Source organism: Solanum lycopersicum, chromosome 10 (genome assembly GCF_036512215.1).
Source record: "Solanum lycopersicum chromosome 10, SLM_r2.1".
In the NCBI taxonomy this organism is placed as follows: domain Eukaryota; kingdom Viridiplantae; phylum Streptophyta; class Magnoliopsida; order Solanales; family Solanaceae; genus Solanum; species Solanum lycopersicum.
This window is the reverse complement of record NC_090809.1, coordinates 1,373,733-1,390,113: the sequence shown is the minus strand read 5'-3', so window position 1 is coordinate 1,390,113 and position 16,381 is coordinate 1,373,733. Positions and strand designations below refer to the sequence as shown.

At 34.9% G+C, this 16,381-nt stretch overlaps 1 protein-coding gene and 1 long non-coding RNA gene across 8 annotated transcripts; one reads left to right on the top strand and one right to left on the bottom strand.

Annotated features, from left to right (window-relative positions):
• Nucleotides 1-728: 728 nt before the first annotated feature.
• On the top strand, nucleotides 729-5,344 carry LOC104649483 (uncharacterized). 7 transcript variants are annotated; one of them, XR_011211938.1, is made up of 6 exons: nucleotides 737-984; nucleotides 1,427-1,826; nucleotides 2,345-2,587; nucleotides 3,497-3,545; nucleotides 3,649-4,837; nucleotides 5,132-5,344. It is a non-coding gene; the product is annotated as an uncharacterized lncRNA (long non-coding RNA). The 7 variants fall into 7 exon arrangements; XR_743410.4 differs by having other exon boundaries at nucleotides 1,422-1,826; XR_743409.4 differs by having other exon boundaries at nucleotides 737-1,631; nucleotides 1,754-1,826.
• Nucleotides 5,345-8,338: 2,994 nt separating this feature from the next.
• LOC101255144 (formin-like protein 5) lies at nucleotides 8,339-15,762 on the bottom strand. Its single transcript, XM_010328857.4, has 8 exons — nucleotides 15,339-15,762; nucleotides 14,369-15,245; nucleotides 12,592-13,264; nucleotides 11,859-12,504; nucleotides 11,569-11,771; nucleotides 10,376-10,611; nucleotides 9,040-9,897; nucleotides 8,339-8,659 (listed from the first exon to the last, which is right to left on the bottom strand). Exons 2-7 carry the CDS (start codon nucleotides 14,507-14,509, stop codon nucleotides 9,046-9,048), a joined length of 2,751 nt encoding a protein of 916 aa, XP_010327159.1. The 5' UTR covers nucleotides 14,510-15,245; nucleotides 15,339-15,762; the 3' UTR covers nucleotides 8,339-8,659; nucleotides 9,040-9,045.
• Nucleotides 15,763-16,381: the final 619 nt, after the last annotated feature.

Here is a 16,381-nt window from a genome sequence, read left to right as displayed (position 1 = left end):
TAATGTTGGATGGCCAATGGTTTGTGCTTGGGACTTCCTTGTTGGAAGTCTTAAGTTTGAAACCCATTTCCAGCAAAAGCAAGAGATTCCCCTTCTGGGTCGAGCTCATCGTATCGGGCTTGCCTAGTTCGAATTATCTCTCTTATGTGGTTTGCAAGTTATCTCTCCTATGTAATTTGCGAGCTATTACAAAAAAGCGAGAATTTTACCCGTGCGCACCCAAAGAGTTGCGGTTCTCCATATCACAAAAGAAAAAAATTGTGTATAAAATTATATGAATGAAAAACTTTACTTAAATAATAAGTATGTTAACACAAAAATGGATGTATAAAATATTAAGAAAAGATTGAAATAAATTATTATTTTTTTATTTCAACGTTCAGAGAAGATAAAACAAGTTCATCTTTTTAAGTTTTAAATATCTAAATTATTGAACTCGAAAAAATTACACTACTTATAAAATCATAAATATGACAATAGTGAAACTTATGATTTAAATTATATTTTAGTACAACTATTGACACGATAGTGAAGAATTAGGAGTTCTAAATAAAAAAGAAAGTATTTGGTCATATTTTGAAAATTCGAGAATTGTTTTGTTGTTAATGAAATATTATTGGATGTAACGAAAAATAAAATAAAATAATATAAATAATATTTTGTGAAAAGTAAAAAAATACATTGGCTTACATGCATATATATATATATATTTGTCACTTTGTTCTTTTGTATTACACCATTTTTTCTCCTTTTCTTCTTCTTCACTTCGTTACAACCAAGAAATAGATTTCATCGTTTTCTCCATTGCTAAAACAGTTACAGAAAGCAGAGAAATCAATCGAAAAATTCATTTTTGCCAACTCAAAACCCTAGATTTTACTTCCAATTTCAAATTCTAAAGCTACCCATAACTCCGGTTCAATGTAGAATCATTTACGTCCCCTGCGATGAGGTAGATCGGACGGTAAACAGTCCTTGTAGCAGGTATGCAGTTATTTTTTCAGTAATTTCAATGAAGGACAGTCTGCATTGCTTTCTTCATATAAATTTAGCGAGATTTGAGTGAAAAGTTTTGATTTTGCGAACAAAAATGTTGATTTTAAAAGTACAAATTCGAGAAGGTGGCTTGTTTCTGATGGGATTGTTTATATAAACAAAGAGTTTTACTTCTGAGGCTTTAATTGGATCAAGGACTGGATTTACGTCTGACTCATTAAGGTATGACAAAATGGAAGTTTGGGTTATGTAGTTGGCGGGATGGAATAGTATAATTACATTTGATATTGTGTTAAAATGTGTGGGTTTGAGTGACGAAGATGTGTTTGTTGATGTTATACATGAAGGTCGTAGTGGGTTATTGGATTCTACGTTACTTGTTATGATATGGGTATTTTGATTTTTGGGTGGCTTTGACAATTAAGGACAGGATTCCAGTTGAGCTTAAGTAAGGGCGGAGGGATTGTTGTCGTGGAATGCCTTGCTGGGTTTGCGTCTGCGAGGAAACTGATGTCATTTGGCTTCGTGAAGTTACTGCGTAGGAGGGACGAAAGGGTGTAGGTGAAAAGTTGTACAAAAAAGGTGGAAGGGGGAATAAGGTGACAACTGCTGATTTAGGAGGGATCTTTAGACAGGTACACTACCATTTTGGATTAAAAAAAGTGGAGGTTGTTTATCTTGGAGATTTCACGAGAGTATTTTGTTCTGAAACTATAAAAAGTTGTTAGTTGGCCCTTATTGTTAGCTCTAGTCGCAGGAGAAGCTGCCATACAAGTTTGAGCGAATGGCCCCTACTGATGCAGTGAAAAAAGTTTTCCAAGTTTTAGAAGGTAATTAAATGTCATGTTCCATATTAACTTAGCTTTCAATATACCAAAATGTTATCTTTCTTTCTTTTGAATAACATATTATTTGGTGGCCAAGTAACAAGTAAAGACTAAAAAACTCCACGAGCAGAAAAATAAGAATGGAGTTGCTCGGGAAGTGAAAAATTCATGTTATCTTTGTTTAGTGTCAAGAGGTTGAAAGAGTATCAGTGCCAAGCCCCTTTCATATTCGTTGAGTTCCAGTTTGAAGAGCATGTATGTATTGTCTTGTTTGAGGTCGGATATTGCTTTGTTTAACTTTCTGTCTCTTCTTAAAACAAGTGAAACACATAGAGAGAAGTGGGTAATCTGTTAAAAGACTTCTCTTGTCTCAACTAGATGATTTCATCATCTGTCGTTTATTGTTGCTGCTAGTAGGATATATATATATTTGAAAATGCATCGATTATAGTAAAGATGAAATTTATGTTTCTTATGGTCATGGAGCTAATGTATTGATGAGATTCAGGCATTATTATTAGGTATATATGAACCACAAGGAATTAACATCTCCGAGCCCATCCGTTCAGCTTTGGTTCCTACTCCAATGTGGGTGCATCAGGGTATGACTGACATTTTAGCAGAATCTGCCGGAGAATGAAGACTTCTCTTTGCGCTACCATACCACCATTTCTCATTGGGCTTAGAGAAGCTACAAAGATGGCTGACGACACTAGTGTTAGAACATTGCATTTGAAGGTTGAGAAGAGAAAAACCGAGATAAGGTATACTTCAGATCTTTTATAAGGCATGTCTAATGTTAATTAAGACACTGAACACCAAAATATCATGTTGATTTTAAATACTTGAACTTTATCGTTTATGGTAAAGAATTAACTAATTTCTTTCTACAACCATCTTATTTCTTCATTACATATTGCTCGAGCAAGATTTAGTTTCTATTTATACCCGAGCTATTTTATTAGCTCTCTAAATAGCTATTCATGTCCCTTTTTGGATCAACTCTATAATTTTGCTACATCAACATTGTTTTGCATGGAAATGCTCTCTTAATGCACTAAATGCTGAAGCTGAAATAAGATAAGCAGACCAGACAGGTTAAATGCAAGTGACACCAGTAAGTAGGGGAGTTGGCGTAATGTAATAATCGTGGGCTATATATCCTAGCAACAACAACAATAGGATTATATATCTGAGGAATGTATAATGTACGTATACCTTAAGATTGTTTCCAATAGAGCTATATATCTTTTAGTATTGTTGTGTACGAGGTGAGTTCTTTTGGATGACTCCAAAACCAAAGCTAGACCTATCAAGTCTAGCTTCAATTGTAGTTTGTTCGTTTTCCTTTTTTTTTTTTTGTTTCGCTGTTTACTTGAAAACATTTTAATTATCGTTGTCATTTGTTTTTATTGGTAACTTCATTGTCCATTTTCTGCATGATGAAAAATCTTCCTAAATCTAAGTGGCAGGTCTAACTTCCTATCTTATGCTTAACAATATATTCAGTCGACCTAATAGATTCACTATTCATCAATTTGAGCTTGTAAATATTTTGCCTTGAAGTTTCGTGTTAATCATTACAAACATATTTTGTTTTTTATTTATATCATTTGCAACTGTGGCATATATTAGATTTGAGGCTAACATTTCTTATATTTTGTGCTTAACAGGTGTTATAAAATCAAGAGACATAGCCACTGTCAAGTAAAACATACTCGGGTATAAGTCCTTCCCCACCTCTCTTTAGCTTCCTCTTTCGTATTTCTTTTTCTTGTTTAGAGTTTCAGCTTCTTCATGAATCCCCTTTTAACTTGTTTCTCAGGATGTCTAAAAACTTTGGCTGAGGCAACGGAACCACTTTATCTGCTGGGGATATTAGAACTAATGCAGTAGCGAGCTGCTTTAGCTCTACGCCTCTGGCAAGTAAGAAATTGGCCTTTCTAAAGGGATCTCACTTCCTCCAGGTTTGAATATTCTCGTAATGACAACATTGGGTCGTCTAAACCATTTGGTAGAGGTTATGGATACACCCTTCGACCAACACACTTTCGTCCCTCCAAACCAAATAACATCAGTTGTCTCATAGCCACCAACCCAGCAAGACCTTCCCGGACGACAGTCTCTCCGCCCTTTCTTGGCTCAACTGGAATCTTGTCCTTAATTGCCAATGCCACCCCAAAATCAATATATCCATATGATAACAGGTAGTTGTACGCAGAATCTAATAACCCATTACAGTGTTCAGGTTATACCAACAAACCTATCTTCCGTCACCCAAATCGACACATTTTCATGCCATTTGGTACTAACATGATTTCTGATTAAAATGTAGTTATCCTATTCTATCCTGCCAACTACAGAAACAACTCTAATTTCAATTTCGTCATTCGCTAATGACTCAGGCGAAAATCCAGCCGTTAATTCAATTAAAGGCTCTGAAGTTGGCTCTTTGTTTGTAGAAATTATCTCAACAGAAACAACTCGCCTTCTTGAATATGTACTTTTAACCACCTAAGAGTTGACATTCGTGTTTGCAAAACTGAAACTTTTCAATCGGGGTTTGCTAAATTTATCTGAAGAAGATGAAGACAAAAATGCAGACTGTTCTTCATTGACATTACTGGGAAAATTACTGGATACTTGGCACAACGACAGTTAGTTTACTGCCTAATCCACCTTGTCTTCTCTTCATGCAAAGAGATAGAAATGATTTGGGATTGAACCTAGATTAGGGTGAAATTATCTTTTTTCACTAGTACTATGCCAACTTCCGATTGAGCTGCTATTTTTGCAAGAATCGCGGATGCTGGCTCTCTTAGAGTCATGAACACTGATGTCACTGAGAAAAGCAGTACTAGCAGAGTAGTAACGATGCCCGATTTAATCAGATGTTGAACGTCTTCTTTTGAGACAGACAAGTTATGCAACGCGTTTAGACACGATTGCTCAGCTTCTTGGTTCTCCGAGGTGAACAGGTTGACTAGTGGTTCAACGGTTCCATCTTGTCCCAGGTTAGTTCTATTTTTTTAATCTGTGAGTTCCATTTTTGAAATTACTGTTTCGAATCTTACTCATGTCAGGGCCTACAATCAAACTGTTTATTACACTGCATAAAATTTCTATGCAAACGAGTCTTTTACATTATAAGGAATCAATTTTGATTCTCTTTATCTGCTGTCCATTGAATAGAATGCGTTGTAAAACCTCATGACTCATTTGAGATCTCAGAATGTGTTGTACATGTTTGGTTTTTCTTGGTCTATTTCCAAGTGTTCTCGGATGATAATAGCTTCCGTCCATATCAGGTTTAAACATTCTGCTCATCACACTCCAAAACTAGTTGTTGATCAGGGAGAACTTTCTGCCTTCTTCATAGCGCGCAACAATACAAGCATCCATTGCATAACGTCTATCTTCAGCCAACACCTTTGTGAATTCACTGTAGGATTTATGTTTGGTTGTGTATACAAATGATGAAAGACCAATATCTGTTCATGGGAATAAAATACCTTGTTTCATATTGGTTGTGTATACAAATCAATTTCTGTTTTAATTTGTTTTTTTTTTCTGGACGTGAACACTTTGAGCTATGTTTACCATCAAATTGGTGCTACTTTGATGATTGATATAGCCTGTTGGCATCGACAAGACGATAAAAATCTGCTTGTAATACGATTTTGAGTAACCTAATAAGGAGTTTATCTGCGATTTCAAAGTAATTGTGGTGGAGCGATAAGAATGTAAGGTTTTCGTTTATACATAGAAAAATATTGAAATAAATTAATTTTTTTTTATCCCAACTTCACCTTTTAAAACTCCAAATAATTGAATTCACTTGTATACATTTTTTAAAATACAAGTCACTCTTGAATAAAATCAAAATCTAAACTATCCAACTTTTACAAAATGCCACATATAACTTGAGAATTAATTTATTGGTCAAAATCATCTCCAACGTGTTGATAAATCACAACAATACAATATAAGTATTAAATTAAACTGTGAGAAAATACATTTAATTATAAAACTAATTACATTTTTACTTGTACATATATTTTTTTTCCTTTTCTCAAAAATGGCAATATTTGTTCCTAGTGCTAACAATTTGCACTATGTCCATTTTCCCAATTTTGGATACTCAACTCATGTTCAACCTTGCATTATTGGATATGAATCTAACGTTCACGATCATGATCATGTTCAATCGGTAGTTAGATTGTAACCCTAGGTACATTAGTTGGACTCATTCCCTCCGCCTGGATACATAAAGATCAACACGGACGGAACTTTTATGCAGAATTCAGGTTTAGCGGGATATGGAGGCGTTGCAAGGGACGATAGGGGTAGGTGGCTAGGAGGATTCGTGGGGCCATTAGGTATCGAAAACATGTACGATAGTTTAGTATATATAGCACAAAAGAAAAAAAAATATGTAACCATTTGTTAATGTTACAAAGAATATAATGAAATATATTTTTGTTAATTCATTGTAGGGTTTATGTTTATTTTTGTTTGTGTATATAAATTAGTACTACTTTGATGGTTGAGTAGAAAGAATGTAAATTGTCTCATTCCTACGATTAGGTGAGTTGTCTCGATTTTAAATAATGGAACTAAATTCGTAGCGAGAATTAATAATAAGGATAATAAAATCTAGGCTTAAGTCATATACGACCACCTAAAGTTGTCCGCATTATTCACTTAGACACCTCAACTAAGATTAGTACCTATTAGACACTTTAATATTAATAAATATGTATCTATTGAACACAAAATCGAAACCAACTTTAAAAATAATGTGCGTGTAGTTCACACGCTGTGTCTTAAAAAAAAACACAAATAAAACTATGACATGTGGCACGTGGGTCCAATTTAATCATAAAAATGAATTTTCAAATTTAAGAAATAAAAAACAATTTCTACCATTAAACCTTTGGTGTTTCTTCTTGGTTCTCAACACTGTCACTCCGTTCTCACCTCTTCTAGCAAGATCCATTTTTTTCTTATTATAAACTATGGGATTAAGCATGATATAAATAGTGGAATATTATAACGTATGTGTAGTTTAGCGAAGTGACGTTTATGGAAAATAAATTAATGTTAGTGAACGACGGCGTAGAGAATCTAGAGTACTCAAGTTATTTCTGTAGAATTTTCTCTAATATCACTTGAATAAATTTAATGGGTTTATATTTTAATTTGAGTGGTGATGTTTACTTATAATGATCAGAGATAGAAAACAAACGGATGTCGGCTAACTTTTTAAACTACAATGTCGAAATCTTCTTTCTTCTTACAAAGTTAATCCATAGATTCAGATTTTCTTGATATAAAGAATGAAAAAAAAACTCAGAAGTTTGAGATAAAAAATGGAGAAAAAAAAATAGAAGCAGAGGAAAGAAGTGCAGAAGTTTGACTCAAAAAGAAAATGGAGAAGAAGACTATAATTACTTTCTTTCTGATGAAGAAATCATTTTTAAACTAAAAAAAATAATCATTATTTCCAAGTGTCAATAAAAGAAAAAATGTCCAAGTTTTTAATAAGAAAAAATAATTTAAAAAAAATATTTGGATCTATTCACGCGCTTAACATACGTGAGATCCACATTTATTGCCAAATTCACGATTTGTGTTTAATAGGTTAACGTTTTGTATATTTTAGGTGTCTAATAGGTAATAGTCTTAGTTAAAGTGTCTAAGTGAATAATGCGGACAACTTTAGGTGACTGTAGATGACTTAAGCCTAAAATCTATATACATAATATCGTCCCAGACAGCTATAAGATGATTTTTACTGAATTCACTAGTGTACTTGACGATTTCGTTAAAATATTAAATTAATATTGTAAAGATTTTACATTATGTACAAAAATATATGAATGAAAAACTTTACATAAATAATACATGTGTTTGCATAAAAATTGATATATATATAAATATTAAGGAAAGAGTGAAATTTAACCGAAAATTTGTGGTTTTTATTATTGTTTAAATAATTTAATTCTTCAAATTTGAAGATATATATTTGAATTTTTGTATTTGTCTTTTTATTTATTGAAGCTTTATATTTTTAGGAAATAAACTACACTATTTTTGAAATTATATTTATTATTTAACAAAGACAATGTTGAAATTATAATCAAAATAAGTATTCCCTCCATCTTTATTTACTTGTTAATTATTTCCTAATTTAATTTCCCTTTAGGCTGAACTTTTTTATAAATCCTCGAATGCATTTAGAATTTGTATGCTATCATTATGATAATTTTAGGAATAATAAATCTTAAGTATTCCTATTTTGATTAGAGATTATTTTGTTTAATTTTAGTAACTTAAAAATTACCAAAACAAAATCATATAGTTTTAAAATTAGAATAAAACTTATCAAAATATGATATAAATAACCATGAGATTACCATAAATACTTAAAGTAACCTAACACTAATTTTTTAGTAACTAAAAACTACCAAAATGAGATAAATGGAGAATTATGATGAATAACAAAGCTACCATTTCAATTTGTGAACACCATAGATAATAATTAATATAACTACTTTATTCAATTACATTTAATTAAAAAAAAAGAATTATCAACTAAACTATAAAAAAAAAAAATGAATGAGAATTTTTCCTAACTATTCTTCTAAAGTACAAATGGAAATTCAGTGAAGAAAATAATTGAAATAGAGCCATGTACTAGCCATATCGTCGTCTTTGAGCAACTCCAACCACCTCTGCTGCCTCGAATTGAGATCCCTCGGTTAGCACAACGTTCAAAAACTGAATCTCGTTTCCCTATTTACCATACTTGAGCTCGAAAATGACTCAGATCCCTACGCCAACAAGAACGAAAACAAATTCAACATGTATATACACACAACATTTGGCTTTGACATATATAGTAGTTTCATATACAACATATTGTGTGGTACTAATGACTCAGTACAGTAAAAAAATCGAAAGATTTCAGTTACTAGGGATGTAATGTTCAGGTTTCAGGTCATCTCGTAATCACATCAAGTATTCGATTTGTTACCTGTCACCTCCTACCAACACAAGTACGTAAACATATGTGAGAAAATTTGTAAGTACTTCATTGACTACTAGGCCACACCCTCGGGGTGTGTACTTGCATGCTATGATTGTCTTAAGTAATAGTTTGATCAGTGGATTGTCTCAAGTAAATGAAGAAAAACACAGATGCCAGGTTTACCTTATCTTAAGAAGCATCATCGTCCGAACTAGAATCGTCAATTCTCCTATCTGTGATAGCCGGAAAGAGCTTCTGGCGGAGATCGAGGGACGGTGGATTGCTGGACTCTGAAGTTTTACTTGCTACATTCTCCTTCTTTGGTGTGCCGTTTAGCTTTCTCTGAGCATTTTTCACCTCTATGCATACCTTATCTAATATTATCAGAAAATCACGAACGATAACAAATAATCGTAAACCTTCATTTTTCCCTGCATTTCCATGGAAATAATCTCCTGTGCTTTTAACTAAGGCCATTATTCTTTTTTCTTCCTCGAATAACCACGTGATGTCAAGCTCAGCATTCTGCACAAAACTCTTCAGGGTCTGGTGAAACCTATTTTCGTCATCTACGTTCTTCATTTCTGAATTTAGGAAATCCCGTGATTCTTTTAGAGCACGACCAAGCTTGGATACTGTGCCTGTTAAGCTGTCTGCATCCAAAATTGCAGCTTTTTTCACGTTTTCAAGTTCACTACTCAAACCTGAAACAACCTGTAGACCAGTACTCCGATAATACTCCTCTGAGTCTTGAGACTGATCCTCGGGTAGATCATCAGACTTGATGCTAGACACGCTCCCTCGATCTCTGGCACGGGCAGCTCGTATACCTTCTGAACGGATTATCTCTTGAACAACAAAATGCAACAACGTAGTTTTGCCGTCTATTCCTTTTACATCTGATAGTTTCAGAAGCGTGTCAAGTTTAAATGCTTGAGCACCACCACGAAATGTTCCATCATTCATACGATTGCCAGTTTTCAAAACCGCCTCAAGGAGTTTGTGAAACAACCTGCTCTTCCGAAGTTCTGTGCAAGCAGCCTGAAGCATAAAATAAGATATTTGTTGAAAACAAAGGAATGTTAAGGCTACAAATGTAAGGTGCAACAAGATTCTGCAATGATATACTCCCCTCATAGACTAATAATTATAAACTTGAATGACAAATATATGAACAAAGAAATTGAAAAAAGATTAAGATATAGTGAAATGTCAATTATTTAGTGTCACCTCTTCAGAAGAGGCTTATTGGCAAGGAAAAATATGCCTTTGAACCTTCATGAAGACACTAAACCGCACATAAAGGCTCTAGAAAGCTAGGAGGTGCAGTAGTATAATCCAGAAAATTTGTAACTAGTTGTTTTACTGTTTCAGAGGCTTGGGGATGACTAACACTTTGGTTATGATTCCGATGAGTGCGTTGTAGGTGTAAATATTGGGTGTCTATGGTAAATCTTACGCAGTTTACCAACAAAGAAAATGGAACAGAGGAAATATAAGTCAGGAACATTTATCGCACCTCCAAGGTAGCAAATGATTCTTTAGCCATTGATGCCTCCTCCTCAAGACTGCACATAAAGAGCAAGGATTCTAGTCTCTTGAAGGCAAATGGAATATCAACCAAGACTTTCAGGAATCGTTCCGCAGGCCCAAGCCGAGAGAGATCCCCATTGTAGAGCCTCAGCTTCAATTCTTCATCAGCAGTTGGTGCCATCTTAAGCAAAGTTTGAACGAGTTCAGATGGAAGCTCATTTCCTGAGTCAGAATAAAATATCAGTCACTGTTGTCATAATGCAAATATACAACCTCCTGATATTTCCATTTCCAAGAAATTGACCCAACCAATATACAAGTATACTAATGTTTCGCCACTTGACTGTGAGGGAAGTACAAATTCTTGTTACAAGAGTACAATCATGCTGATCATGATAACAGTTACCTGTCCTGAAGCGGTGCTACTTCCTTTATTTCTAAAAGGACGTTTTTAAGATAATGTACATTTAATGCTAATAAAATTCTGTCAATCAGATTGATCAATGACCATGCAACGTAAGACGCGCTCAGCAAAGCCTCGACGATAATATGATGTTTCAGATAGATAATGCTCATAGCAGGGGTGAAGCTTCTCTTAACGTACACGTGGTTGCAGAACCAAAGATGTAGAAAGGCACAAATAGTATATCAAAGAGACGATGACCTACTTAATGATAACATGAACAAAGACATGAAGGGGCAAAAACAGGAAACAGGGAACAAATATATGGTAAAGGAACATTTATCATATATCTTTTTGAAAGAAAACATGGGTTGGGTCTTCAAGGGGTCCTCAGTCGGGCAGTTCTCTAAATGCTTCAGGGAAAAGACAAACCTAAAACTACTGCTCAAAGTTACATGGAAAAGAAGAAACATATAAAATAAAGTGACCAATATCAATTGATACTACATATTCCTCAATTCTCATATTACCTACATTTACCTATCCTAAATTGACGTCAACCATGCCGGTAAAATGAAAAACTCTTCCTTTTCCAAGAATTCAGAACCGTATAAATTCATACTATCTACATTGCCTTTACCATGACAAGAAAACTTTGCAGGAAATAATTTCACTTTTGGAAAAATTACCACTGTTGAGGTCGACCTCAACCCTAGCTAAGACGATCAATTTTAGTGTTTCTTTATCTTGATATATTGAAGGGAACAAGAGATCACCTTGTTTAAGGGCATCGCAAACTTCTTCAGTTGTCACATTTAAGGCTTTAAGAAGAATAGCTAAATTTTGTGCCTTCTTTTGATCAATAATTTGAACATATTGTTTAGAAGCATCTTGGGACATAGAGTCCTTCTTTGGACCATTCTTGTCTTTATCGGCATGAGCGTATCCAAAGAGACTCTCTATCATATCTTCATCAAATCTGTCAAACAAAATCCACTGACCATTAATCACCTTACTCAATCAAAAGAATCATACAGCAACATCACGCAAGAAAAAATACACTTACTGGAATGATCCTGATTTGATTTGATGCCAAACCATTGAATGGTCAGGGTTTGCTAGAACCTTATCCCAGAAGAAAGGTTTTAGCTTTGTTTTAGAAGGATCACTCTCTGATCCCTCAACAGAAGCACTAGAGGATGCATTTGATCCAAGAGGCGAAGGTCGAGGTGGCTTCAAACCTGTTGGAGGAGGACGAGGTGGAGTAGCACCAGGGCCCGGAGGTGGTGGCGGACGAGGACCAGCCTTAGCACGAACTGGTATGGGTGGTGGAGGAGGCGGCCCTGGTGCAGGAGGGCGTGGACTGCCAGCTGAAGGCTTCGGTGGCGGTGGTGGTGGCGGTGGGGATGGAGCAGCGAGATTGGTTATCTTGGCAGGAGGTAGTGGGGGAGGGGCTGGACTAGTAGGAACTTCAAAAGGATTTACCCTACCGGGTGGAGGCTTAAGCGGAGGCTGTCCCTGCATCCCCATTCTTTCAGGCGGTATCTGCTGAGAAACCCCTGCTGCAGCCACAGCAATGCCCGTAACAGTTCCCAAAGGGATCTCACTTTTAGAACCATTAAGAGTGTTCGACTCCATGTAGAAAGTTTTACCCATTTTATTGTGGGAATCATCACTGACTGAATGACTACCGGCATTACCATGCCTTGAAGCTGAAAGATTGAAGTCTCAGAAACATTAGTATTCCAAAAGCCAAAATTAATATATATACAAGAGAGTAACAAGGAATAGAGATGTACCAACAGAATAGTCACTTATGCTTAGGCTAAGAAGAGGCCTCTCATCATTTTTTCCCTTTCTGTATCCAACCCCACAAACCTTGCAATAGCATATAAAAAAGAGCGCAACAACAATAAATGTGACTGCCGCAGTCACAAGAACTGCAACTAAAACTGTTTTAGTGTTGCTTTTTTTCTTATTTGATTGACCATCGGAAGTAGAGTTTTGACTAGTAGAAGACTGATCACTAGGACCAGAGGTTTTGCTAGAATCATTGTAGTCTCGAGGAAAAAATGGCAGCGTAGGAGGACGGGCAGGTGGCGGAGAATTGGGAGTTTCAGAACTGGAAGTAACTGGAGCAGGAGCAGGAGCTGGCGCATCTCCAACCTGAACCAATTCACGCCGTCTAGGTTCACCATACCATGAAAAGAGGAAGTCCATGCATCTGGTATACCATGTAGGTGATTGCTTCTCCTCTCCCGAAATAAGAAACAAAAGATTTTTCTTCACTAGACAACCCATAAGGGCTTCTTTGGTGAGTAGATTGGCATTTTTCTCTTTATTTTTAGTTAATGATCTTCTGTTAGTGAAGATCCCATTTGCTTCTTCTCCAGGATGACTAAACTCAAGATCTTCAACAGCTTCATTAGAATGTACCAACTCTAGCCTACAGTTCAACCATAACTCCTCAGCCTGCAGCAGAAGATTATAATCAGAGCTGCTTATGAATAGTTATTTTCAAATATGTACAAATCAAAATACTATGTACAGAACAGCCGTTAAGTTTTAGAGACCAACTTTGGATTACTTAACACTATTTCAAAAATAAAAATAAAAAGTTGGCACCGAGGCCTACTTGTGCAACCAATTTTAAACTTCTTATACACCTAATCAAAAAGAAAAACATATTAATGGCGTTTTTGTAACGATTAATAGGTCACTTTGTCAAACTGCAATTGTGGTCCATTGCGCCCCTCAAAGACCGAGTCAATGGGCGATGAAACACATGTCGTAACACCTTGCCTCATGCCCTACACTCTATATGAATTTGTGTCACTCTCTGCTAAGTTCTCCTCTTTGGATTTTTAGTGCGTAAATAGCACACAGTTGAATCACTTAGTTGATCTCAGGGATTAACTCAAGCTCCCATCTAAATGAAGTTAATTGTTCACATTCTTTCACAAATGCCGTATCAAATGCTTCATAAACTAAGAGATCATGCTAAAAGCAGGAAAATTACTACACATTATGAAAATTGTGAACATGGATATAAAAACATATGCTCATTACGACGAACTACTGCTACAAATTTCTTAAAAGTGGTGAGATCAAGTAACGCTAATTTCTCATCAATCTGCTCCATAGAAGCAATCCACGATGTCATCTCTATCCATTTCTTTTTAAGTACAAAAACAACAACATACTCAGTGTAATCCCAGAAGTGGGGTCTGGGGAGGGTCGGTGTATATAGACTTACCCCTACCTTGTGAAGGTAGAGCGGCTGTTTCTCAAGTAAAGCATATCAAAATTAGTAAGAAGAGAAAATACAGTAGTAAAGAAACCATATGGAAGATAATGGAGAAAAGAACAGTAGCAAACACCAATATTACGATAAATGAAGTTAAGAAAACAACACGTAATAGTGAAAAGAATACGCCAGTAGGAGAGTTGCTAAAGTTCATACTGATAAGGGAAACTAAACTATGCTCGAGTACCGGCTAAGTAAACAGAGAAAAAAAAAACCTTTACATACAAATGTTATTCAAGCAGTAAGTCAGCTAAAGAAGAAAGGATTACCAATTCCTGGTTAATCCCCACAGAACTGATTTGATTGGCCAGTAAATGATCCTCTAGCCCATTACTCGCGGGATCTGCTGCCACTATAGTAAAAAGTATAATGATGAAAACAGACAATTGGGCTACTCCTCTCACACCCATTTCCTCTTAAATCAGCATCAACAAAGCAGACAATGCTTCTCATGAATAACGCAAACCTCCCAACAACATCAGTTCACCAAACAAGTGTACACCCTCTTCAGACAATCCCACAAAGATCAAGTCTTTGCTACATTTACCACCAACTCTGTTGCAGTCTAACTGAAGAACACCTTTCGGATATCGAAATCACAAAATCTCCAAGAAGAATCTTACTGGCACAATTCTAATTTTCAAGCAAAAAACTCACGAATCACTTCTATCAAACACCTATAAAACCCAACAGAGCAAATGAGCTTTCACACCCCTCTTCAAAATCCCAACAAAGATCAAGTCTTTGCTGCATTTACCACCAACCCAATTCAGTTTTTCTGAAGAACACCTTTCAAATATCTAAAATCACAAACTTCTCTACAACAACCAAAACACTCAAGAAACAGTGGCATCAAATACCTGTAAACCCCAATAGAGCAAAAGACCTTTCACCTCCCTCCTGCAAAATCCCTCTGAATCGCAATCTCACTGACCCACCTCAGATAAAAACTCAAGAAACAATAGCATCAAACATCTGACAAAACCAATATAGCAAAAAAGAGCTAAAAAACCCACAAAAGATCAAGTCTTTGCTGCATTTACCACCAACCCCAACTGCAAACTTCTCAAAAAAACACCTCCCAAAATATCTAAATCACAAACTTCACAACAACAATCTCACTTGACCCACCTCAGATTTTTCATCCTACAACTCAAAAACAGTGGCATCAGACACACTTCACAAAACTTTAAAATAGACAAAATAAAGAACTCAGCTTTAACACAAAAACCAACTAACCGAATCAAGAAGTAGTCAATTCAAGAAGGCAACTTTCCAACAAAAAAACAAAACAAAACAAGAATAAACTCCAATGAATTAGTCATCAAACCCCAAATTCTTCCAGTTGTACTTTTATCAGATCAAGCTAAAATTGTACTGTAAATACAAAAGAGAATCCTAAAAGGGTGGGTTTAGAGAAGGCGCGTGAGTTGACCAGATAACAATTTTCTTCAGTTGAAAGTTAAAAACTTTTTTTCTTCTTATGTGATGGTGGCGCCGTGTATGAATGCTGACAATGTTTTTCTCCCTATCTTTAATGCTCTTTCGACTTTAGAATTGCTCGAATGATAAACACTCTCTTATATTCTATCTAAAAGTTACGAGTTTAAGTCAATTGAAAAGATCGTAAACATTGTTATATCGGAGTTATAAAGAATCAATTGAGAAAATAATAAAATACTTTCATATTTAACTTGAAGATTATAAATTCGAATCAACTAAAGAAGAATAATAAATATTACGAAAGTTATCAGTTCGAGTTAACTAAGGAAGGGGTGGGAGTTTCTACGAAGAGGTAAAATAATATTTTTTTTTTGCTATCTTCAATTTACGGTAAATACACTCTTATGTTCTATTTAAAAGTTATGAGTTTAAGTCAATTAAAAAGATTGTAAACATTTTTATATCGGAGTTATCAATTGAATAAATTGACAAAATAATAAAACACTTTTATATTTAACTTAAAGGTTATGAATTCAAATCAACTAAAGAAGAATGGTAAATATTACGAAGGTTATCAGTTCGAGTTAACTAAGGAAGGGATGGGAGTTTCTACGAAGAGGTAAAAAAATATTTTTTCTTGCTATCTTCAATTTATTTTTTTAAAAAAAGAAAAATACAAAATTAAAAGTGTATAAATTTATAGATATTTTTGTTCACTCCTTTTCCTTTTTTAAATTAGAAAAAAAAATCAAATATATTTAAAATATTTTGAGTTTTGTATTATTATTGATTATTTATTAACACATATATTAATTGTTAGTTGTTCTTTTTTCCTATTT